At 35.1% G+C, this 27,859-nt stretch overlaps 1 protein-coding gene across 4 annotated transcripts in view; it reads right to left on the reverse strand.

The window, feature by feature from the left end:
- Positions 1 to 27,859, reverse strand: part of EPHA5 (EPH receptor A5) — a 346,680-nt gene that overhangs the window by 45,107 nt on the left and 273,714 nt on the right. For 2 of the 4 annotated variants that reach the window (XM_036258144.1, XM_036258153.1), the window contains exon 9: positions 7,858 to 7,923. The exons of the other annotated variants lie outside the window; for them this stretch is intronic. In XM_036258144.1, coding sequence (XP_036114037.1) covers positions 7,858 to 7,923 — 66 coding nt within the window. The remainder of the gene's footprint in view (positions 1 to 7,857; positions 7,924 to 27,859) is intronic. 4 annotated transcript variants of the gene reach the window in all.

The raw sequence follows: 27,859 nt of genomic DNA on the forward strand, positions 1-27,859 counted from the left end.
CAATCTTTAGGTATATGCCTCTAGAGAGAAGTTATCAATATCTTTATTTTTTACCAATGTTCTAAATACAAATGTATAAAATAATTCTGAGATTTATGTTATTTAAGTAATATTGACAAAAACTTTTTTAAAGGGAATTCTAAAGAATCCTAAAAAGTACAGAAGTTCTTGCAGTTTACATTAGAAAAAATTCAATTATTTTTTGTTCCATTTCGTAAAAAAATGTCATTGGGGTTTTGATGAGGATTGTAATAAATATATACATTGCTTTAAGTAATAAGAACATTTTAACTATAATCATTCTTCCAATCCATAAACACGAAATGTCTTTCCATTTCATTGTATCTTTTTCAATCTCTTTTATTAATATTTTGTTATTTTTAATACATAGGCCCTTCATATCCTTTGTTAAGTTTATTCCTAAATATTTTATTCTTTTTGTTGCAATTGCAAAATAAATATTTTTTCCATTTATTTTTCTGAAAATAATGTACTACTACCCAGCCATTAGATGAAATACTGTTATTTGCACAATAAGGATGGACCTTGAGAATATCACGCTAAGCAAAAAAAATAAAGTTCAGAACCATATGGTTTTACTCATATGTGGAATATAAAACGAAAAGCAACAAATGAACAATCAAGAAAAGAAAACAAAAACCCATAGACACAGTCCACAATATGGTGGTTACCAGAGGGAAGTGGGGTCAGGGGTACGAAAGGCTAAAAAGGACCAAATATGAAGTGATGGAAGATTTGACTTTGGGTGGTAAGTACACAATGCAATATACAGATGATGTATCATAGACTTGTACACTTGAAATCTATATAGACTTATTAACCAATGCCACCCCAATACATTTAATAAAACAAGAAAACAAACATCCATTTCACCTTCAACTCTCCTACCTTCAAAATAAAATTAAGCTTTCTTTCTGACTTGTTTCCTCAAATAGTTTTTATCATTAAATAAGCATCATAGATATTTAAATGGCATGCACATTCCTCATACCTCATATGAAAATGGAAATAGAACTTTGAATCTCATCTAAAAAATGATTTGGTAATACCTTGGTGAGGAGAGGTTGACATTTTAATACCTAGAATGAGCATCAGGAGGACAATAGAGTTATTTTTGACTCTGAGCATCTCTGGAGCTCTTAACTCATATGGCTGCATGTCACATTAACATATAAAATTAAACTCTGGAAACCCCCACCCCCAAGCATCATTAAAACCAGCTTCAACAAGATCAACAGGTAAAGGTGCAGCGGCAGAGACTGGCGCTCAAGCAGGGCATCAGCCTCGCTAACGGCATTGCAGGAAGCCTGTTCGTTCAGTATCATCTTACGTACCTGATCCAGATGCATCATTTTAAACCATCAGACAGTCAGTAAACATGCCATTCTGTGCATAAATTATACCTCCTACCTTCTAGAACCTTTTTTTTTTTTTTCCTGAATAGAAAAGAAACAGTTTCTTCATTTTGCTTCCTCTCACAATTTTAATGAGCTTTGATATCATTGTACTAAAAATATCTGTGGTGTTGCAATTAGAGGAACCATCCTGTAGTCATTTATACTCGTTTTCTTCTAGAAAACAATGTTATTTTACTTTTAGTTGTAGAGATGAACATGAGAAATCATATAACATGTAGGCATAATTATTCATTAATATTTACTAAGAAGTCCTAGAGAGATGCTTAACCTATAAATATAGCAATAATTTCAAAGGGAATTTAGAAATCAATCTCTTTTCCCTTACACCTATCCCGAGAATTTGAGTAACACATCCTTGATGAAATTAATGGTGATCTTAAAAATCTAAGTCCCAGCCATAACATCCTAAATTTAGATATTTGAAATTTCCAATTTTCATGAAATGGTAAACAATAATATTTATGTAAAGATGAATATGCTAATGACTAATTTAATTCTTGGATGTCAATTAAGGATTTGATAATAAATTTGAGGTATAGATGTCAAGCCCGCACAAAGTGATACATGGGGTCAGTAATTTACTAAATGGCAGTCGTATGGCCAATGAGGAGAGATGAGTGAATGAAATAGCCTGAGGAGACCGAAGGTTCTTCATCAACTATAGCTTCCGCAGAACCAGATCTCTGCATTGCTAGCCTACAGAAATAAAAACTGGATGTACACTTTTTCACCATAACTCTAAGTAAGGTGGGGTGGGGGGGATGGTGGGAGAAGTGGTTTTGCCTTTTGATTCTTTAGAAGAGTGAACATAAGCAGTGGTTAGATCAGTAACATCCCCTCATATATGTATTGTTCCTCTATTTTCCACACTGATTAAGAAATACTTGCCTTATACTTTAAAACAAAAAATACTCAAAGGCAACAAATTACATTAACTGTCAGAATAGATATATTTTGCTTATGGAAAATAAAAGCTCCTTGTAATTTTAGCCTCTTTTAAAAAGCACATTTCTCCATATATCGCTCTTGTTCTGACATAATGACCTCAACTACTGCAAATGTTGTATTTAAGCATATCCGATGGACATGGACAACAAAGCTGGGGATGGGGTGCAGGGGATGGGGAGAGGGTGTCAATGAGGAAAAAGAAGAAAGAAATGTAACAAAAATAAATTCATAAAAAAAAATTTACTGCTGGAATCTTGAAAAGAATATGTTACAACTTTTGGGGAAATAGTTTAACTGTTTCACTTCAGGATTCTCTCCAACTGAACAAAGGCAGTTTTAATAAAAACTCAGCTAATTCAGCCTCATAAAATAAAACATAAGCTGATGAACATTAGCTTATTAATACATCTAATAAACACTGAAAATGGATTGTTTTGCTTTACAGGACAAGGTTCTTTAATAAGAATGTGAGTGAAGCCCAGGCTGGTTTAACTCAGCGTTTAAAGCGTCGGCCTGCAAACCAGAGAGTCTCAGGTTCGGTTCCCGCTAAGGGCACTTACCTCAGTTGCAGTTTGTCCCTGGCCCTGGGGCTGTGTGGGTGGCAACCAGTTGATGTGTCTCTCTCACATCAATGTTTCTCTCCCTCTCTTCCTCCCTCTCTCCCACCCACTCTATCTGAAAATAAATGCAAAAATGTCCTCAGGTTGAGGATAAAAAATAAATAAATAAATAATAAAAAGAATGTGAGTGAAATGCAGTAAAATGGGACATCTGATATTGAGGCTGCCTGACTAGCAGGTCCTTCAGACTCTTGTTCATATATTCCTCATCTGTATACATAAGTGCTGGGATTTAAAGTTCCTTACAGATGTAAGTTACATAAAAAATGCAACTGATCTGTTATTGTTTACTGAAAATTCTCAAATATACTTCTCATAGGAAATGTACTCATGTTGAAAAACATACTTTTCTTCAATATGGAATTGCAGTAATAATTACACCACATAAAATGGGGACATAAGTTACAGTTCTCATGTCACATTCTATCAAGGATGCTAACTACTCAGTGATAAATGGCAATGTGAGAAGCCAACTTATTTTTTATTTTATGTCTTAAATATAATTTTTGATTTCCATATTCTAAAGGACAAAGAAAAAAAAAACACTTTAGAAATAACACCTTCCAAAATAGTGCAGTACATATGAATGGGTCAATTGTTCATTAATGAACTATTCAAATCCTTAGAATTAGCAATATTTGGAAGACTTGAACAAGTTCAGGTACTTCAAAGATGAATTATAGACTTTTCAATATCGAGTTAAATTTTAATTGACTTAGAAATTTTTTTTGATGGAAAGATGTATTTTTATCAGAGGGCATGAAGGATGAGAACAGTTTCCAACTTCTTTGCGGTGCGTCAAGCTGTGGCACGAATTTCCAAGCACCCCTCGCCCGTGTTGATCAGAGCTTGGTGATTATTTGCATCTGGTGCTTCTATCTGATGGATCCTTTCTCCCTTGCTCATGTTCACTCACTCCTCTCCTCCACCAGTATGTTCTCTATCCATCTTCATCATTTAAAGATAAAAGTTTGCTCTCAAACTCTAAAGACACATCCATAAAGTATGATATTTATGGATTAAGCCCCCCTGTTTTCAATAAATATTGTACTAATGCTAAAGTAGCTAATTTTCTATGAATTTTTGAACTGTTTCATGATGTGACCATTGCATGGCTTAAATACAGTAGGCCCACTTAATATCTCCTATAATCTGAGATTCCCTAGAAAAAGGATTTTGGAGCAATTTATATAGCAAACCTCCCATTGGAATTTAATATACTCTCGCTATAGTAGGTGAACCCTACATTTGTTTGCTCTGAGCACTTAGAATTATCACAAAGGGATGACTTCATTCTCTATGTCTTTTCCTATTTCCATGAAACAAAATTGTGCTTCCATATAGCTCTCCAGCAGAAATCTTAAGAAAATAAATGAAATAATCTGGGTTAAGTGTATGTGAAAATAAACATTTTGCTTACTTTAAATTTCAAGAAACTTTTAATATAGAAGAAGAAAGTTAGATAATAATTAATGTTTCAATGTAATTCAGGACACTTTTTTGTCAGTAAAATTTGTTAGTTTTTAATCTCTGCATTATAAGAGAAAATAGAGTTTATGCCTTGTGTCACTGATTAAAAATATTTTTAAAAATTCTAAAAAATTGAGGTAATTGTCTAAAATCACAGACTAGGTAAATGAACAAATTACAATATAATATCTTTACTTTCGGAATAGTGAACTCTATTTCTCTTAGTATTTAATCCTCGCAGAAGCAGTAAGTAATATGAAAACACTGGAAAGCATAAAACTTACAGATGAAGAAACTTGTCTGACATGTTTAAATTTTTAAAAATGCAAGAAAAAACTATTTTAGGACCATGCATATTTCAGACTGACTTATAATAGAAATTATGCTATAAATATATATTCATTTTGTAATCATAAAAACAAAAGAATATCAAGGAACAAATTATGTTATATAGAAATGTTAATTTGGAAATTACATACAATATATTATTTACTTTAAAAACAATAAATTCAACACTGAATGTTTATAAATATAGATTTTTTATAAATTAAAACAATGTTTAGTCTCAAGTCAGTTGTGATGGCATAAAGTCAAAGATCACTAATAAAAAAGAACTCTGCCAAAAATGTCGTCAGTCTTGGGGATGGGGTGCTTAAAATCTAGGCATTTGTGTTTCATTCTGAAACAATACAGAAATATCTTTCATCACTGGGAAGATTTCATTCATAGCAGAAAAAATGTATGAAATATGTGAATATGTACAAATTGCTCAGCAAAGTGGGCAACTAGAATGATGCAAAATTATTTGAGCTCAAAGGTGGTATCATGTAATTGCCAATTTCATCTTATAAATTACACATCATGCATTTGAAAAATAATGAAGCAAAGTTGCATTTAAGAACCAAAGATCTAGATCAATGGTTTTGAAATTATGTTTTTGGGACCTTGAGGTTTCTGCAAGGTATATCGGTACTTCTAAAAGCCAGTATATATGCAGTGGACAATTTTCATGTATATGCATTGCATTATATTACGGTCAAAACTAACCACACAAATTTTCATGAGTGGTCTTTCAAAAAAAAAGACAAAAGATTCCAAAATTTCAAAATATCTAATAATCTCTGATTTATAATTGCAAATATGTCTATTCACAAATGATGATGACAGAATATTCCTTGGGAATTATTTGTGGGTAATTAACAAATTCTGCTATGATTTCACACACAAAACTGACAAGATATCAGGTCAGGATTTCTCAGTATTCTGTCGACCTGACTAGAAATTTTTTCTTCTCAGCCTTGATTTCCACTAAGTTTGTTTTCTTTCCAAAGGCTTTAGATGAAAGCTTTTAGATGAAACAAACAGTTTGTTTAACTAAAACCTCATAGTGACTTGAAGTTATAAATTAGTAGTTCAGAAAGCACATCAATAAAAATATTTTTAGCTTTCATTTTTCCCTGGTAATAATTTTGGACAATAATTTCTTACTGTCTAATTTATGTAATCTCAATTAAAGTGTGTTTCTTTTGCTATATTTTGTTTTACTAAAAATGCATTAAAAATTATGACTGTTCCATAAATCTTTCCACAAAAACTGTTAGCATTTTATTGGGTACCTAAGCCCATTTAAGGATAAATCATTGCCTTTTTTTTTTTTTTGGTACACGCGCGCGTGCATACACATGCACGCACACACACATGCACGCACACATGCATACCCTCACTGTCTTCACAATTACTAGTATTATTTGAAGAACAATATTAGGAAAATGATTTCATTTGGGTTTCCTGGTGTGTTCTTTGTGAAGACAGTGTTCCACCATCCCACTTTTCCTTTTTTATTTTATACACTCCCTGAAGTCAACTACACAGCAGAAAATGATACAATTTTAAAAATCAACATTTTAAATTCAGCTAAAGTTAGTTTTTGCCAATACTTTCTAAGTTATGGCTTCATAAATGTTCATACTCCCATGAAGACATCTTTATAATTTAGTTCAAGGTAAGTCTGGATGCCAAGATGTAAATTTTCCAAGATGTAAATTCTCTCTATTCTGCTTCAATGGTAACTTATCTTTTATAACATATACTCCAGACTCCAGTATTTTTTCATAGGAAAAAAATCACAGTGTAAAGCCATTTTTGTTATACTTTAGCCATTGCCAGATTTCAGTGGTTTTTGGTTTATCATTGATATCTTATGATCATATAAGAATTTCCTGAGTGAAACAAATAATATGGAACAAATCTATATTTTCATATTAACCTCAACTTTTTTTTTCAAATATAAAGTTTCCAAAATGTTGAGAAAAACAATTCTGAATTTTATTAATCTGTGATTTTTTTACTTTCTCTTGTCCTCAGATCATTGATATCCATTACACCACTTCTCATATCTACACATGTGTACACACTCATTCATATTACAAGTTTTTCAAACAACAAATATTAATTTACACCTACCGAATACAAGTAACAATTTAAAGTGTTGCAAAGCAACTCTTTAATTCTCTCAACTGCATTTTAGAATAGCTTTTCTTGGAAAATTTTGACTACAAATAACTCAATACATTAGCACAGAGATTTGGACTCTAGAAAGAAATTATCTGGAATATTTCACTTTTTACAGGGTTGTCCATGGTTGTGTAGGAGTCCTAAGTTTGTGAACAGAATTCTCTGGTTTTATGTTGTAGCCTACAGTCTATAGCTATATATATATATATATATATATATATATATATATTTAGAATTTTCAATTGTAAATAAGGCTATCCATTTGGACACTAATCCTTGAAATGTGCATATTTTTTACCTCACTAGTATCACTTCTAATATCTGAAATGATTCAAGGTTTAAAATAGTAAGTAAATCATTTAAAATTCCATGTGGTTCTGTTCTCCAATGCCACATGAAGCCACAACAATTCTGAACACAGAAGATCCCAGTTATGATATGGTCATTCCATGGTTCTGGGAGGCAGAAAAGGTGATTTCACCTGGACAGAAGAAGTAGCACACTACTTCCACATGTGATATGATTTTGATCTTAAAGGAACAACAAAAACAGCGACATGTTAGATGTAAAACAGATGCTACCACCTTACAACTTCCTGGATTACATCAGGACCACAGGAAAAGCCTTGGAAGAGAAGTATGAATGCTTGACATAGGGATGATGTACATTTTATTTGAAATTATTTATTGTGAAATCATTTAAGATTCCCCTTTGGGAATCCTTTTCATTCTATTCTTCTGTTAATGTGTAACCAGCATACTAACTGTTAAAATGTACACAAATGGGAAAAAAAAAAGAAGGAATGCTGACGATAATACATATAGGTGGGACATCACATAGGAGTGAACGTGGGAGGGAACACTAACCATATTAGGCTTGGATGGGCAACGGCGCACAGGGAAGAAGCCCTTCCACAGCCACATTCGCAGCAACTGAAAAGCAAACAAGAGAGCCCAAGATAAGGAAGAGATCCCACTCCCTCGACATAGCATAAAGACACTATGTAGTTAACAGGTGTCTGCTTTGCTTTTCAAAAGCAAAAAATTCCTAAATGCATACAATTAATTGTTTTCCACAATGCCTTTCAAATTAAGAAGCATTTATGGATTTAAGAAATGCAGAGCTGTATTAAATAGTTATTTTTACTTTACTTAAAATGCGTAGTCAGTAGGATAGAATGAGTCAATACATTTGCTTATGCAATTCATATAGAAATACAAAAATATGTAAGCCCATTGAAATATATATTTCCTCCAAAATCCTTGCAAACTTTATATTCAGAAGACATGTTAAATAGCCCCTTAAATACGTTTTTGCATGGAGCCTACAAGTTTCAGATGGAGAATGATGTCTTGCTCATTTGACCCACTGATCGCTTATGCCAGTGGCATTATTTAACATAGCCTATTGAAAATGTCATGCATACGTGACTTCAATCATTTAGGGAAGGCTTTCACTCTAAATTTACATTTTAAGATAGAAAAAGGCATCTCCAAATATATATATTTGCAGAACTATTGCTATTTTAAAAATAAACAAGCTATATATAATACACACACTTTCTGGATATTGAAACATTCAAGATTCTTTTAAATTTTCCACATAGTCATAGTAAAAAAAAAAAAGATTCAGAAATTACCAAGTAAATTTTCTAATAAAATGTACTTTATTGTTGGAAACCACATAAACTGATGGCAGAATATAACATAGAAGTTATTTAGTGCTTCAATGCATCTACTTTTAAGTATATGTTATGAATAGCATTTACAGTTTATTTCGAGAGAAATGTGGAAGGAGCTTAGTAATGGACCAGTAAGTTTAGGCTTTTGTTGAAAATCTGTCTATTTAGAACTTTAATTCCTGGACATGTATCTAATCCATTTTATATCAAATAAAGAGAAGAAAATAAAATATAATGCTAAAGAAGGTAGACAAGTATTTCCAAATCAAATTCCAATGTATCTTTTTCAAAGAAAAAGTAGGCAATGTCCTATATATTTTCTTTGAAGCATGAATGATGTTTTAATTTCGAGTGCTACTAAGTGACAATTTGTCACTAAAATGAATCCTAATAAACGAAATGGCTACTATGATATTTATTTCCAGTTTGACAATTTAGTATATTTTAAAGAATATGCCAAATAATTATTTTCACTATAGTGATAATGGAAGTCAAGCTTACAGTACAGCAAAATGTTAAAACACTTACAGAGTAGTAAAGCATCTGTGAAATTCTTTGGCACATCTCGATACATTTCTTTATCATTACATTTTTTATTAATGTAATTAACATGGCATTTATTAATGTCGTACACAACTACTGATATATGTGTTAACTTTCCAACTTTTTCGGTTTGTATCAGCACTCAGATTAGGAGATGGCGAACTATGGCCCATGGACCAAATTGAGCCTACCAGTTATTTTTGCAAATGAAGTGTAACTGGAACCAGCTACACTTACACTCGTTTACGACTTCTTTAGTGCCGCTATGGCAGAGCTGAGCATGTGAAAGAGACTGGAGGGCCTAAAAGCCTAAAACATTTACTACCTGCTCTTTAAAGAAAGTTCGCCTTCCTCTTTTCTTAGACTGTTAGTTTCTTGAGATGAGAATGATTCTTTGATTATGTTTTCTTCTTCAGAGTTTGAACATAATAAGTGACAACCCATAAATAGTCAGTGTTTTACTGTGATTGATATTAACTCATGGCACAATTATCTCAATTTATTAATATAAAAAATTTGCAAATACATGTTCATTTCAAATAGCACAGTTCCAACTCAATAAATAATACTTGATTTTTGATAGATACACGTGACTGATTTCAAGTACTGAAAAAAAGATGATGCTACCTCCTTATAAAGTATAAATGTCCTTCCAGATGCATGTGCACAGTCGGTACACTCAGGTAGGACTGTGCTTAGGAAGGAATACCTGCACACTGTGGCCACTGCTTAAGAGGATTGGCTTCACAACTGGTAAGTATTCTAAGACTCAAAAAGCACATTAATGATTCTATAAACCATAATATTTATTCATTACTCTTAATTTAAAAAAATAATGATTTTGTCTTAAAAATTAATACACACGCATGCACACACATACACGCACACACACAAACACACACACAATTCACACCAAATCCACAAATTTTAGCCCAAAAGAGTTCAAATCATTTTACCTATCATTAGAATTCTAATTCATAGTTTTAATAAAGCTTAATCAAAAATCTGAAATCATGTAATGTTCAGTATTTGTATGTCTATCATTTCTGAGTCCTTGTTTGTACTGATACTTTCTCTGACTTGTTTTGAGATGTCGTAAATAAATTTCCTTGGGTAACTTCGTTAACCTCTTTGTATTTCAGTTGACAAATAGATCCTGTTTCATAGGTTTTGTGAAAATAGAGAGAATATATATATTCACCTTGGTCAGTATCTGAGAGATCATATATTTTGGGAGAAAAGTTGTAGCCATTACTCTTAGTAATATCATAAAGTGATAAAATAAATTACCATTGTATCAGAGGAATTGATATTTTTCATGATTCATATAATATTACCATACTAAATATTTCCACTTATAAATAATAACTAACTACATTCAGAATAATTCATATAAATACAAAATGGCCAATGTAAATTATTAAAAAATCATTTTCAAATGATGAATTTTCTAAAAATTTAGTAATCAGAGAATACTGAGCATTAATTTGTTATCAAGAAAATTAAAACTGAAGTACCTTTTCTATAAATAGCTGAAGTGAAACAGGTCCTCTGAGTGATTTGGATCCTCTAAATAACTCCTTTAAAATTACCTTGACACCAGATAGTATATAGTTCATGTTCTTTCCTTAATCAATAAAATATTTGCAGAAATATAGGTTGAAAATGCTTATAATCCTCAGAAGTAATTTAGAAATAGAAACCAAAGTGTGCTTAAAACAGCAGCTAATCCAATGAGTGTGAGCTGTGGTTAGCACTGGGTACCTCTGCATGGCCGTCAGTGTCCAGCACCTGGGGTTCTCTGAGTAACTGCATGGAGCTAGAACAAGGTCATTATCATCCCAGTTTAACTAGTCTAGACTTCTAGGCTTATACACAACAATCGTTGGTCTTGGTTTTCAGGCTCTTCCGATTTGTCCGTTGGAAGACTGAAGCTTTCCAGGCCCAAAGAAGATTCAAATGAAATTGCTTCAGCCAGGCCTTACACAGAGTTGATCTATATATCTATATATATATGTCAGTGTAAGTAAGATAACCTCCCTTCTACAGAAGCAAGGTGATTATAACTCTAGGGAACGAATTCTCAATGACACTAGATCAGAGAAGCAAGACCACGGGCTGCCGATAAAGGCTGACTTACATTCTTCAACAAGAGATCATACAAGTGGATAAGAAAAACACTAAGATCCTAATGGATAAATGAGACAGCGGCAGGAAAAGTAATTTCACAAAAGAAGTACTTTAATTAGATAGAAAATATTTTCAGCTTACTGGCTTTAAAAAAGGAATAAATGGAAAAGGCTGCACAGTTCCCCCGTTTTATAAAACAGCAGCAGAAAAGGATGATGCTCAGTGCTGAAGAAAACATCGAGCCTGTGCCCTCACGGTGGATGGCAAGCCACATTGAAAGTCAAAAGTCACACCAATCCTTTAGAGAACAATTCTCCAAAATTGATCAAAGAGTAATAAAAATATCCTCACCTTTTGACATTATATAGCAAAATAGTTAAGATCCTGGATTTGTACTAAGACAAGAAACAGTTCTGGATGTATTCATTACTAATGTATAGTTTGGGTAAGCTAGTCACTGATGTAAATGAGATAATAATAGCAACTATACCACATAGGGTGCTTTGAAGAATGAGTTTAATAATACATGTAAGGCTCTCTGCATTGTCGTGGGCTCACAGTCAGCACTTTAATAGTTTTGTTTTGTTTTGTTTTTTTTAACTGATAAAATAACCTGGTCTTGAGCAAAGAGTGCAGTACAGATAATATGCCTGAGGCTGGCCACCGATTTTACAGGAAGTGAATAACTAATCAATATTTTGCAATAAATAAAATATACTTGTGGAGGCTACGATGCAATGAAGATCAATATAGTATAATATTTTTCTTAATTAGGTAAAAATTATGCAGAGAAATAAAATGATGGCATAAAAGTATATCAGTCCTCAAACCCCTATGAGCTATCATGTTGGAGTGTTACATTCATTCGCATTATGGATCAACTTTAGTTTTCTCTGATTTCAAATTGATTGTGGTTATTTAATTTTATACTCTTAAGAAATTTAAACAATGAATTTAAACAGTTCCCATTGTGATATTAATCATAGTGATAACAATAATTTAAACTTGAAACAAATATTTATAAAACAAGAGAAGCTGAGGAAGTCATTCACTGGTAATCAACACTGATAAATGTTAATTGTTTTACACATTTCTTAAAATGTCTCATAATGCAATATCTTTTGCATCTGTGTCTTCATTCACTGCCACTCCTCTAGGATTTGGTACTGATTTCCTGATGAAGCCAGGCTAAGACTGCAGAAGGTTTTTTGCAAAAACTGGGAAAGGGATAAAAGGCATAATGATCACATATGTGGTTCCCAAATTCTACTCTTTATTCCCCATACTTCTGACACAAAGGCATAAAATTATTCCACCCACAGGAGAGAAGGTAATACAAAATGGTTAGAAAGAACTTTCTATTTTATTTTTTAAGTGTGCTTTTGAATAACTCTGTGGGGAATACCACATCTAGTGCACATGCTGGGATTTATATGTACAACCCAATCACTATTCCCAACCTGTAGTCTAGGCAAATTGGCATAGGATATAGTTACATGCAGTAATTTTTAAAACCTTCTTTTTTAGTTTTCTGCTTCCTTCTCACTATAGTGCTTCTTACCCTTCCCCAATAATTATAGGTGTCTGCCTGTGACTGCGTAGGGCCCTTTACCAAATTTGTACTGTCTGAGCAATGGTCCCTCATTGATGGGTTTTAAAAGGTCAGTGTCTTACCCAATCAAGTTCCAAGCCTGGCACGCCCACGTCTTGATGTGAAGTAATAAAAAGGTATATATTGGTTCCTGATACAGAGCTCTTAAAACGGTGGTACACAGGGTGCTAGGAGAATCTTTTGTTCCATCATTTAGTTTTTGACCTGAGTTCCTGATACAAAGTTTCTAAATCTCTGGGAATTTCCTGGTTGGTAAGACTGTCTTTTGTTCTAATGAGGTGACTCTTGATGGGTCCTGGATGGAGGCTGGTCAAGACAAAGGCCAAGTTATGATTAGAATCTTGGAAGATTCAGCCTCAGCCCTCCTCTAGAGAAGGCGGAGAGGCTGGATAGAGTTAATGATCATTATGCCTACATGATGAAGCCTCCATAAAAAGCTCAAAAGTAAGGGATTCAGAGAGTTTCTGGGTTGGTGAACTCATTCACGTTCTGGGTGGAGATTCACACCCCAACTCCAAGGAACAGAAAGCTTTTACACTGGGGAGCCTTACAGACTCTGACTGATGGATTGCCTCATCTAGCTATTCATCTTCAACCTTTATCATAGCATTTAATATATAATAAAATGGCAAACTTAAGAGTGTGGTTACCAGAGTTCTATAAGCCGTACTGGTAAATGACTGGATTCAAATAGGGGGTCGAGGGAAACCCCAATTCAGAATGTGAAAAATGGTATAAATGGTGCTACTTTAAAATGGAGGTACCACTACCATCCCAGACCTGCCTGCACATCTCGCTTCAACCATTGGAATGTTAAATGGGGCAAAGTAACCTGTGGGCCACACTTAAAGAATCATTGTATCCTTAACAACTGTTTGCAAAGATCATAAGAAAGCTGACATTATGATTAGGGACTGAAAATTAAAGACATTCTTTAGAATGAACATTACTATTAGCTTATCAGTATCTACAGAAATCCCTTCCTTCTATTCACATCATTGTTCCCCATCCCTTTCTCATAAATACCCCTTGACTTCACCTTCTAAAGGGAACACTATTTGGGTTTCTGGCTGACAATGTTCCTGGAATAGCTAATTTCTTGGATCTCACATAGCTGCCTCTCACTCTAACCTTCTATTTTAAGTGAACAGTAGCCATGTGGGGCAAGTTGTAGGTAACCAAGGGACCTGCTACTTGCCACTGGTGTCCGAAGTAGGGAGTATTTTTCTGGGAATGAGCCATTAAACCTATGGTGCAAACCCTGGTTAGTGTCAGACTGAATTGACTTGAGAGACACCCCAATGAGATTGCAGAAAATTGCTTGGGGTGGAAAAACAAAACAATACACATATCAGGTACCAGGTATATCATGAGTTTGGCAGTAATATGACAGTCAAGTGAAAATGCACAGGAGGAGTGTGTCTTTCCCATCCATTTGCTTTTCCCTCGTTTCCTGTTTTAAGACTGAAATGTCCAGTTATAATGTTCATCACAGAATGTCAGCAAGAGGAAACAGCTTTCCCAGGAGGGCGCTGATAGGAGTGATGGTGGTGCCATGTGGGCAGGAGTGACGGCCACATACTGTGTTGAAAGCACCATCGCCTGTATCCCCAGCTCCCTTCTTCCCACCGAACCCTCAGCCTCATCTCTCTCCCCCTGCTGAAAGTAAAAGATGTTTTCATGGAGAACTCTGGCATGGACATTTCTCTCTTCCATCATTAGTAGTTTGTTACCAGGTTAAAACAAAAACAAAAACAACTTTGATAAATTAATTCACAATAAATTACATACATATTTTAAAATGCAAGTCTAGCCCTTACTGTAACAAATATACCAACTATTGTTGAAATTATTAAAAGATGAATGCCATAAAAGTACTCAGTGACCTAAATCCTGGTGTTATGCACATGCATAAAGAGATCAGATAAGTCTCTGAGGTAAATCAAGTAAATTTATACATATTTCAATTAAAAAAAAACAAAACTCTACCGATCTAAGTGTTCCATATGCAAGTATTCCAAGTTCTTAAGAATAATACCACAAAAACAAACAAGCCCTGGCCGGTTTGGCTCAGCGGTTAGAGCGTCGGCCTGCGGTCCTGAGAGACCCGGGTTCGGTTCCCGCTAAGGGCATGTACCTTGGTTGCAGTTTGTCCCCGGCCCTGGTCGGTCATGCGGGTGGCAACCACTCGATGTGTTCCTTTCACATCGATGTTTCTCTCTCTCTGTTCCTCTCTCTCCCTCCTACTCTACCTGAACAAAAAAAAAAAAAAAAAAAGGAAAAATGTCCTCGGGTGAGGATAAAAAATAAAATAAAATAAAAAAAAAATAAAAAAAAGAATAATACCACAAAAACAAACAAGAAACTAATCCACTTTAACTTGGGAATCGGGAACGCTCCTATTTCTTTCTCTGAAGACAACTTTGAGGACCTAGGAGTAGCAAACTGAACAAAAGCAGAAAGAGAACTGGAGGGGAGGTTTTTTTGTTCGTTAATCCTCACTGGAGGATATTTTTCCATTGATTTTTAGAGAGAGTGAAAAGGAGGGAGGGAGGGAAAGAGAGAGAAAGAGCACACAAGAGAGACAGACACATTGTTGTGAGAGACACATTGATTGTTTGCCTCCCACACGATCCAAGCTGGGGGCCAGGGATTGAACTGGAAACCCAGGTACGTGCCCTTGATTGGAATCGAACCTGCAACCCTTTGGTCCTTGTGCAGAAATTCTAACTGCTGAGCCAAACCAGCCAGAGAAGAGGTAAGTTTTCTTTAGACAGCAGTTAAACTGGTTTATATCCCAAACTATTTACTGTACTTCTTTTAATTATTTTAAGGGGCCAGAGATCATTACAAAACAGATTCTTTTTTTTTTTTTTTTTCTTCTTCCATGAATACCACAGGTAAAGGTATTGACAAAACTAGAAAATACTATTAAATATGTTAGACTCAGTTCCTTTACTCAAGTATATATTTGGAAAATCAAAATAAATTTCATCAAATATTAACCACCTTTTTACCTTTTTAAAACATTGTGCTGCAGTTGTAGACATAACCACTCTAAGTATTAGCAAACATGTGCTGAGAATCTATGTGCTATGCTTTAAGAATAAGAAATAAAAAACAGCTTTCCACTCACACGATGCAATGATTCTAAACCTGTATGCAGAATAGAGTCAACCAGGGAGATTAAAACAATAACAAACAGACAAACGAAAACACACACACAAATAAACCACTGCCCAGGCCTCACCCCGGAACAAGTAAATCAGAACATCTTGGTTGTGGGAACCCAGACATCATTATTTTTCTTTTTAATGTGTTTTTATTGATTTTTTATTTTTTTTATTATTATTTTTTTTTAATCCTCACCCGAGGACATTTTTCTATCTTTTGTTCAGACAGAGCGGGAGGGAGAGAGAGGAAGAGAGAGAGAGAGAAACATCCATGTGAAGGGACACATCGAGTGGCTGCCACCCTCACGACCAACCAGGGCTGGGGACAAACTGCAACCGAGGTACGCGCCCTTAGCGGGAACCGAACCCGGGTCTCTCTGTACCGCAGGCCAATGCTACAACCGCTGAGCCAAACTGGCCAGGGCTGTTTTTATTGATTTTTTAGAGAGAGATAGAAACATAGATGTGAGAGAAACATGGATTGGCTACCTCATACCCTACTTGGGATGGGCCTGCAACTGGGCCATGTGCCCCAACCAGGAGTCAATCCAGGACCTCTCAGTCCATGGGATGACACTCAATACACTGAACAAAACTGGCTGGGCATATTTTTCAAAAGCTGTTATTTAATCCTAAATTTCCTTCAGATTGAGAACCACTGATCCAATGAGTACTCAATAAATACTTGTAGTGAATAAAGTGTCTCATAATAGTCTTAGGAGAATTTATTTAATGAGTTAAAGTGTAAGGTGTGTAATTAGCATACTAATAGGCTCCATGTTAACAAAAACTTCTTAAGTTCCTGTAGGTGCTTAAAACAATTTGTTCTCTGGTAAATACTGTACATAATTCTCCTAACAATTTGCTTACAATGTTATTTATATAATCTACACATGAAGACGGGTTTGTTAAGTAACTGTACATTTCATCCTGGCCTCTATCTCTCTAAACCACAAGATTTTTTTTTTTTCCTCTAACATTTATCTCTACAGGTTTCTTTTAATTACGAGTTTAATGTTAAATGGCAGAATTTTTGTTCTTCTGTATTTCATCATTAACTACTGAATTATCTGGGAATCAAAATATCCCAAACAAAATAACAAAACTGTGGAAGTATCTTTATTTGATGTGCTCGTTTGCCCTTCTGAATTATTGCACCACAGGCTTACTATACAAGCGTACGTGAGAGCAAAGCCTAGTTTTGCCACAGACGTGTCAGGACAACCTTCAAGGTGAATATTTTCACATACAAGGTTTTCTCTTTGACCTGTTACTGAGCTAGAGCAAACCAGAACCATATCTCTTCAGTTATATTTATTATATTTATAAATGACAAAGCTCATGCTATTAATGAAGCAGGAAGAGATGGGGATGAGGATGGGGAGGACCACAGGCAGAGGCTGTGGAAGGCCTTGCAGACAGGTCTAGGAGTCACAGTAAATTAGACAAGGCATTTGCCTTCATGCCTGCATGCCTTCCTCATCACACACTGTCAACTGACTTGTAAAATTAATCTTCATCCTTTTTGTCCAGCTTAAATTTGCTATCTCTCTAACAATATTTCTGCACTCACTAAGGCAAAGATAATCATGTCCTTTATTTTATTCTTGCACCAATTTGTGAAAATACAACATTAATTGTTACGTTAACATTATCTGGTTGCATAACTGTCTCACTATTAGACTGTCCATATTAAATAATCAGAAAAAAATATCAAGGAGTCAAATTCCATCATAAAGGCAAACTCTACATGTCACCAAGTTCAGAAAAATCTACTTTAGTGAGCCTGTAACAGAAGAGGAATGACATGATCCATAAATACTTTTGCAAAAAGCAGCTCCAGTGTGATGTTTTGAGCACGAAATTTAGATAGTTTCACCATTATAGACATTATTTAATTTTGAATGATTCAAATGTAAATGAGTAAATGTCACTACTATATTAATATATACACTTATGTGTTTACTTATGTACATTTAAAAATAAATGCACATTATAAATAAATGCACATTAAATATAATATATGTAAATATATATAAATATAAGCTGTATTTTAGATATGGTCAATGAAACACTAATGCATTTTTAATATATGTGGTCTACATTATCTTATCAAATATAGATAATATTTTGTTTTAAACTTTTTGAAAACTCAACTTTCTCCTCAAGTAGCAAGTAGGAAATAGGACAGTGTAGGCAACGTATAGGTAGGGCAGACTGCAAACTTTAAACTGATTTCAAAATGTGGCAAACCACTAAAAATGTAAAAAAAATTTTTTTTCACCTAAATCTCAACCTCACTTTCCCCTCTATTATTTTTTTCTTTCTTATCTCCCCCTTGTCTCCTCTGGCATTGTAATGACATTACAGTTTGTGAAGTTATTTGATAAATCAAAATTTCTCTTATGCAATTTCTATCCTCTAACATCAAAATTACATTTTTATAAATCAGTAATATTCAAGGTGATATTGATTTGAAATATTCAACTGATCATATAATAAAATAAACTCATAGTATATGAATAGTTGCACTCCTCTTTTTATTTTTTAAAAATATTGAATACTAAGTTTATAAAGACACTTGTACTACTGTTTACTAAAATACATGAGGTGACAGACTGAATACAAAAGGACAATGCTCAGATCAAATAAAATACAGAACTGTGACCCTGAATCTGCAGCAACCAGTCCAGGTAGCTAAATCACAACTTCTGCAGCAATCAACCCAAGTAATTTTTGTCCCCACTCCCAACTTAGGACCAATTGGAGGAAGCCAAATATGCTCCCCTAACCAATAGCATAGGGTGTTTCACTTCTGTTTAGCCCTCCTCCAGCTACGCACACCAATCATCTCCAATCAGGGTATCCTTGAAGACTTCCCTGCCTGTTTTTGTTTTCATTAAAGTCTTCACAGCCCACTGCCTGCCTTTGGGTCTCTGACAAATGCAGTTTATGGTGGCTTACTCCCTTGCACAGCAAGCTATTAACAAATAACCTTTGCTTGCTCTCATTTGGCTGTTTTTTGTTTATTTCTATGGAAGAGATCACATTTACCAGTTCAATGAAGAGAAACTGCATAGATTCTTCTTTGTAATCACCCACCACCCTAGTTTTGTTCTGGCACAACAATATTGTTGATACACAGAACAATGAACAACGTACAACGTACTTGTGTTACAGGATGACAACTTTACTGAACAAACATCAGTACCTCCATTTCCAGAAGTCTTAAGGTACTACAAGCTCCTCCCACCGAACTTTCTTTGACTCCCAGTCACTGCGCAGGTGAAACAGCTCTATCTGCAGGTCCAGTTAGAGAGAGTGTTTGACTGTCGGGACTAACATGCCTGTGCTTCGCTATTTTAGGTTATAATGTATTTTGAAAGAAGTAGAAAGAGAAAAAGTAACTGCAGGTAGCACTGCAAAAAAGTCATAATAATTTTGCCAGCTTACAAACTAAGAATATTTTAAGCACAACTCTGATTGCAACATTTATTTTAAACACTCATTTGTCTTAATAAATGAATAATTAAAAGTATGAGTGGCTCAAAGAAAGGAGGAGATTAGTTAAAGAAATAAGCCAACTATTGATTGATCCAGCTCTCTTCATTATGGCTGCTGAATATTTTTTCAAAGTTGAATCACATCGATCAACATTATACTTATAAGGTAAAAAAAATGAGAAGGACTAATGTTTCAATTTAATTACTTCACTCTCAAATAAAGTCATTGTGGGAATATACTGAAATGATCAAAACATAAGAATATGTGTATTTTGTGAGAAAATATGAGGATTGAATTATGAGAATGCTGTAAAAGGAGGCTAAATGTTCATTTTCACATCAAACTATTCAAATCTTGTGTAAGTATAGTTTATTTTCTATTAATATTGGTCAGTAGTATTAAAATCTTACATTATGATAATTGTCATATGTTTAAAATTAAATATAATGATAATAAATGTCTGCTATTAAAATACATCATACGAGTATATTGCATAACAGTGGTTAATTTAGATTACAACTGCTTTATATAAAATAATAGTGTATAATCCAGCTGATGTGGCTCAGTGGTTGAGTGTTGACCCATGCACCAAGAGGTCACCGGTTCAATTCTTGGTCAGGTTACATGCCCAGGTTGTGGGCCCGATCCCCAGTGGGGATTAGGCAGGAGGCGGCCAATCGATGTTCTCTCTCATCGAAGTTTCTATCTCTCTCCCTCTCGCTTCCTCGCTCTCTAAAATCAATAAAGGAAAAAAAATAAATAAATAAAAATAAAACAATGGTGTTTAAATGTATAACGGTGTGTAAATATGCATGTATAAGTACAAAAGTACTTATATAAAATAATTGTAATTGTGATCATATGTGATCTTCCAATATAGATTCACCTGAATAAACATTTAAACTATTTTTAAATTACAATATTTAAATGGATATGATCCTCATACAAATTAGATTAGAAGAATAGATGTGGGAGCCCAGTGGTGACATAGATAAATACATATCTGTATAACACTCTTTAGTATGCTAAAGGTGGAGACCTACAACAATTTTAGGAGAGGGTGATAAACAGAGCTGGTATTTACATAAGTCTGTAGAAACTATCAGTTTAGAGACCCAACCACCCCAAATTGGCATTTTTCATATCCCATGCAAAATAAATATTATTAAAAGGCAAACAAATCTTGCCAATCTTAATGATAAATCTTTACTATATGAAAAGCTGAGATTCCACTAGGCTAAATGGGATCTTAAAAGAACATGTACATGGAATTTATAAAATGGGTAATAAAAATAGCTAATAACTCCACTTATTATACATATATTAATGAAACCACTAAATTTCAAAAATAAAAAGAAGTGCAATTAAAAACACAGAACTATTTTTCCCCTATTAAATGAGCAGGAACCAACTAATGTGTGAACCACCTGTCAATTTCATGCCCTGCTATAGGGAGTGGTAACTTCTACAAAGATTTAGGAGGGCCACTGCCAATATGTATCATGAGTCTTTACAATAGTAATACTCATTTACCTTTACTTTGAATTACACATTATGTGTTCTGAGGACATTAAAGACAGAAATCCTTCTCCCCTAAAATAATAGAAATAAAAGATAACAGAGCAAAAGGGAAAGTATGTAGGAAATGTTAAACATTAGAATAACAAAGGAGTATTAAATGTTTGCTCTTAAAACATTTTCAGTTATACAAGGAATGTTTATCTTATAGTGTTAAGTAAAAACAAAAACAAAACTATAAATTATTAACTCAACTATGTACATAAAATATCTTAAATATATGGCAAAACATTAATACTGATTGCTTCCATAGGATAAATATGATTGATTTTTCTTTCTACATTTTATCTTGTGTGTTCTGTATAATTTTTAATCAGAAAATTAACAAATGCATACGTAAATAAAATAGCAGCTTATAAGAAATTAGCACAATCGTTGTAACCATACCAACTATGCAACATGCAATGTAAAAAAAGACAAATGTGTACGAAAGGCAGTCAGCAAGATGTCTTAGGAAAGTAAAAAAAAAAAAAAGCAGAAAGTACATCTAAGAAAATGGCCATTAATCTAACCTCCAAAGATATGTCAGAACGTAGCTGAAACAATCTAGCATTTTGAATATCTGAGGTCTAAGGAGATATAATGCAAGGGTGGTCAGATGGAAGCAATATTGATGGTGATATTCACTTCAGGACATACGATGTCCTAAGATGGATCATTGGTAGACTACCATGCTAGACTAACCATACTTAAGAGTCCTCTTAGAGTGGTGGGATTTCAAAGGTTTGGAGACACAGGAAGAGGATTTAGTCACCTTGGCTTTGGGAACTAATGGGAATAAACGAGGCAAACTGCACAGGCTCCAACCATATATTTAAGATAGACACAAGGACTTTGCATTTCAATTTTTGGAAAAAGATTTAGAAGCCTGAGGCTTGGGCAGAAAGACACTGGGTTGAAACTGAGTTGCTAAGCCATTAGAAACATTTGTTTCTTTTCAGATTCATGCAAGTTTTAAAACAGAGCACAGATCTTGAACAAATATGGCTTTTAGCTGGTATTCAAAATCATTTGGAACACTGTATTGTTCGTTTGCTTCATTTTGCAGCAATGACCATACTCCTAGACATGGCTCAGGAAACTGATTTCTTGTTGCATAGAGTTCTGCCCTTTGGCATAGGGCAGTGCTATTGATTTTCTCTGTAGAGCTGGGTATTAAGTTGCTGTGAGAACCTGTGCTACTGTGGTCTCTGTGAGATGCCGTAAGATCCCCTGAAACCTAGCAGAGACACCTGTCAGAACCCAGCATCTTCTGGTATGCTAGCCTGCTGCTCGGCCTTTCAAACGGGGATCACATTCTTAAAGAAATGGGGCTTCACTCAAAAAGTGTGTGTTGTTCCTCTGGTTCGTCTTTGACCTGCCCTGTGATTAACACTTGAAATCTAAGAGTCTCGAGATTCTTTGCTCAAATCATTTCCAGCTTTGCAAATCAATGATACTGACTTGTTTCCAGTACCATGAACTTTTTTCTTCCAAATATTTGCCTCCACATAACTTCCCAAGTGTTTGATCTGTGAGATGTCACAGGTGGGATATTCCATAGTGTTGAGTAATTGAGCTGGCAACCCTCTTGGGTTCAGTTTCCTCGGACGATTTACTTCCCACAGCGGGCAATTAGTTGTTGTGATGCTCCTCGTCTTTCTGGCACTACTCTGCCCTGATCCCCATTTGTCAGTTATTAATAAATTATGAACTGCTCACTAATTATCTTTGATTCAGAGCCTTTGAAGAAAAAAGCAGGCAATCATGAGAAAATAGATGGGATAACAACTCTCAGATAGTAGATCAATACACATGCCTGGATTTATTAGAGTCTTATAAAATCCCATCTATTGCTAATTTATAAACCACTGAGATTTGCTTTTGATGAATTATTTCCTTAAATCTGTGATTGCATATGTGGTTACAAATATTTGTATATGATTATCTTAAAATAAAATAACATTAGATTAAAATATGTTCATAGTACTTTTTATCAAAACATATCAAGTTCTGAAACTAAATAATCCTAGTTATATTGGAGATATCAAGTATATCAACCTGTCCATGATGTCCATAACTTAAAGAGAATCAGAAGAGAAATACAAATATGTTGACATATATTATTTAAAAATATATATGTTTCTATTGATTTTTAGATAGAGAGGAAGGGAGAGGAAGAGATAGAAATATCGACAGCTGCCTCCTGCATGCTCCCTTCTGGGGACTGAGCCCACAACCCAGGCATGTGCCCTGACAGGGAATCAAACTAGCAACCTCTTGGTGCATGGGACGATGCTCAACCCACTAAGCCACACCAGCTGGGCTAGTGACATGCATCATTATTTATAAAAGTCGGTGTTGCCTGAGATCACCAGGTGCATGTCCAGATGTCATATAAATGAGACAAACTAGTGAAGATGTCTTAACTCCTGTGCACTATGTCTTTGAAATCACTGCATTTATTTTGTGATCATACCAATTTTTTCATTTCTCAAGAAAAAAGCAGATTTACAGGTTAGGTATTCGCTGAGGCTTATGTCAGAGTTTATTAACATTTTCCCTTTCCCAAACTATCAAATTAATAGGGAAAAATGAGACAAAGCACATGAAATAGAGATTGATGCACAGTTTATCTATAATTCAATAATTTATGAAGTATTCAATCAGGTTATTTGGGAGAGCCACAGAAGTCTTTATCCTCTAAATACTTACCAGTGACAGGAAAGAGAAGATAGCTACTCAATGTACTATTTAACTTGTGCCTGAAAGTATTAAATTTCCTGAGAAATAGTGATATATTGTTCTGAGACTTCAGTTGCAAGAGAGAATGCTTTGGCTAAGGGAATTGAGGAAGGTTTATGACAGAAAGCATGGGCGGTGTGGGATTTGACATGTGGGTAAGGTTTAACATTGAAAGCTGAAGGAAACTGGCACAGAGTGAGATCCTCTGTCCTCATTCTCAGTTCGTGTGCATCATATGAGACTGACCCTGTCTTCTGGGTCAAGTGGGAGCTCCTACTGTGCTGAGCCATGAGTGTCCTTTCTCTGCCCTCTGCGGAGTTAAGGTCCCTGATTTACTCTGTGGAGCTGCGTATCAGGCTCTTGTGGGAGCAGGCGCCATTGAGCTCTGAAAGTGAAGGGCAAGAGTTCTATAGCGCGAGCTGGCTCTAACACAGCGGCCAGTCCCCCTCCGGGGATCCAACGATTGTCTGCTCTTTGCTTTATCATGAGCCACTTCTTCTCAGTCTCCTTTTGTGGATCTTTCTCCCTCTCTTTACCTCTCAATATCAGAGTGCCCCAGGCTCCACCCAAATAACCTCATTTTGATTTGTGGCATTAAATCCCACGTTTATGCCACAGCATTCTTGCATCATGTGTCTCCAGTGGCATAGCAGACATTATTTTACCATCTGAATCTGTAAGTGTCGGTTCTTTGGGTATTTTTTAAATCTCTGGAATTTTTCATCTGTATGATCTATAATTCTCTTTTGGATTAAGCCACTTTAAATTTGGCATCTGTCATATGCAACCAAAGGAGTCCAGGTCAAAATCATAGTGATAATGCCGGAAAAGCAGTATGAAGCATATTTTCAAGGGTCTTGAACTCTAGCTTCACTATTCCATTCACATGGCCATTGAACACTTACTGAGAATTTATCGAATAATCTGTGTTCAAGATGAGCACATACCTATCAGGGGAGACACATATAGAATAATGACTTAAACATACTTCAGTTGGGGAAAATAGTTTTGAGGGAAAGAAAAAGTGAAATTAACTGGCTTTCACAAAATTAGGATTGGTCCTGGAGGTGCTAACGTTTTATGTGTGTGATTCTAGAATCTATACAATTCACCAGGCACATTTTTTTATGTGAAGGACAGAGGGAGAATTCACTAAAATCCAATGTATGTCTTACTTACTTTAGTATCAAGATATCATTGACATTCATTTCTGCCCTGGCCGGTTTGGCTCAGCGGTTGGAGCATTGGCCTGCGGTCCAGAGAGACCCGGGTTCGGTTCCCGCTAAGGGCACGTACCTCGGTTGCAGTTTGTCCCCGACCCTGGTTGGGTCGTGTGGGTGGCAACCACTCGATGTGTCGCTTTCACATCGATGTTTCTCTCTCTCTCTCTCCCTCTACCCCTCTCCCTCTATCTGAACAAAATATCGAAAAATGTCCTCGGGTGAGGATAAAAAAAAAAAAAAAAAAAAGATATCATTGACATTCATTTCTAAGAGGTATTTTATTCATATTATTGATCAGTTGGGAAAGTTTTTAAATGTTAATACCAATATATTTAGCTTCTGAGAATCAGTAACTTCACACACAAGGGTTCAGAGTCTCACCCAAATCATGTAGCTGAATAATTATAAGCCATCAATTGGGAAGTTTTTTGATGAAGAGAAGGGCCCTAGGGTCAGAGTTGGTGTCAAGCCCCCGGCCCTCACTCACTCACTAATTGTATGTAATAATTTATGTTCTGGACATTTTCCCAGAAGGAATAAAAACCCACAGATAAAAAGACCTGCCATATTGGATCCTACATTCTATAAGGGTCTACAGACAAAAAAAAATCAACAGAAAAAAAAAACCAAAAAACCCGTATATGGTATATTATGGCAATTAGTGTCATTGTATATGATGGTAACTAGTGTTGTGAAGAGACAAATCCGGGTGAGGGAGGTCTGATGTGCAGCAGAAGGAATCGTGGGTCATCATTTTAGTATGTTCGATTGAGAAGTTGAGGTTGAGCCAAGACTTGAAAGAACGAGGGACCCATGTGGTTCTCTGGGGTAAGAGAGTCTTAGGTAGCAAGTAGAGCCAGTAAAAAGCCTTAAGACTGAACTATTTTTACAGTGTTCAAGAAACTGCAAGAAGATACTTTTATCAAGTATAAATTGGAGACAGAACAAATATTAGACATAGTGTTTTCAGTTATTACATGCAAAACCCCTGGAACAGTGTCTTATAGTATTAATTCACACTAGAGAATATTATACTTATCATTATCAATATTATTATTGTGTTACTTCCATTAGGCAAAGGGGCTTCTCACAGGCTTTAGAATGCTTTATACTCTTTAAAAAGACTCACGTAAGAAGCTATTATGCTTTGATATCAAATGTAGGCAGAACTCTGGCACTTATATGAATTAAATAATTGCATGCAAAATGCCTTCATAAGTATTTTATTTGGCTCCAAATCAGCTTAAAGAAATTTTTTTAAATCTAGAGGATTTTTCCATCAAGCCATAAGAACAGTGGCAGGCATGTAATAAGAACTCTTGTGTTTCTTGAATTAACAAATAGGACCATCATTTTAGTTTAAGGAAAAAAAGTTATAGTGAAGGGAGTGATTCTAATTTAAACTTGTCTTTGTATCCATAGCTGTTGTAATTTTGTTTATAAAATTCTGTCCTTTGGGCAGACCACTAAATTAAAGTGGAAACAGTTGAGAAAATACATTGACTTCTTATATCACATGACTGGGACCTACCTTGGTGTCTGATGTGCAGTAGATACTTAATGTTTATAATGGATGATGGTGAAGTTTTTCTAATTTACAACTTGTTATACTTTAAGAGACACACACACACAAAATCACAAAAGGCTAATTTAAGTATTATTTTCAGGTAATAAAAACCCTAAAGCAGCATTTTATATGAATGTATTTTTTCCCTATACTTCTGAAATCTTAAGTTTGATAGGTTAGCCTCCAAGTACAGTATCCATTGATCTGTGAACAATTTTTGCCTCAGGAAACTATGAGACATATCAATGGATTGATTTTATTGTTTAATGTGAGACAAAGGGAAATAGAATTTAGCAGTATTATGGCAAGTCACAGGATTTTAACATGACCAGGATAAACAGGGGAAGATTTTTTGCCCAGGAAATAGTTCATCTGTTTTTACAGGCATTCAACCCTGCTAAGACCAAAGTTACAGTTCTCATCTCAGGAACATTATAGTATTAGAGTCACATATGAATAGCCTTAAAATCATATCCAAGGCCAATCAGCTTCAGGAAACCCTTCCGCCTCTTCAGGAATTATAGATTGTTTTGGTTTTGTTTTCCAATTTTAAAACTGGCAAACAGCTTTACCTTTCTTTTGTTTATATGCGGAAGCATGTGTAAATATGTGTGCCACTGAGGAGCTAGAGGCAGGGTAGGCAGGGAGGGGCGGGACCATGGGCAGGGAAGGCTGAGACCCCTGGGAAGTTGGAGATGACTCGGAGCTCAGCACACAGGCAGAACCCAGTACACAGCACATCTGGAGGTTTATTCGGACTCTACAGACCTCAAAATAAAACTAAAATTAAGATGGCGATTGTGCTTTCAAGGCCGGAAACTCCCAGCCCCCATTTATAGAAACGCAAACTATAAGCTCCTTAAGGTAGTACAAGTTAATTGCATAACAAAAAACCAGAAAGGCTGGTTTCAGCCAAGAGGGGAACTGCCATCTACTGCACAGTTCCTTTTTCTGGGAGCAAGACAACTAGATTGTTGAATTATTGGATTTGAGGGAGGAACCAAAAGCAAGCACAGGGTTGCTCCAAGGGCGTTTCCCCTCTTTCTCACCAATAGCCTGGGAGAAGTTAAAATTAAAATAAAAAGGGAAGCCACTAAGGCCCTATAGAAGGCCTAGGGCTGAACCCAGTCAGG

The sequence above is a fragment of the Molossus molossus genome, unplaced genomic scaffold (assembly GCF_014108415.1).
Source record: "Molossus molossus isolate mMolMol1 unplaced genomic scaffold, mMolMol1.p scaffold_m16_p_1, whole genome shotgun sequence".
NCBI classification, from domain to species: Eukaryota; Metazoa; Chordata; class Mammalia; order Chiroptera; family Molossidae; genus Molossus; species Molossus molossus.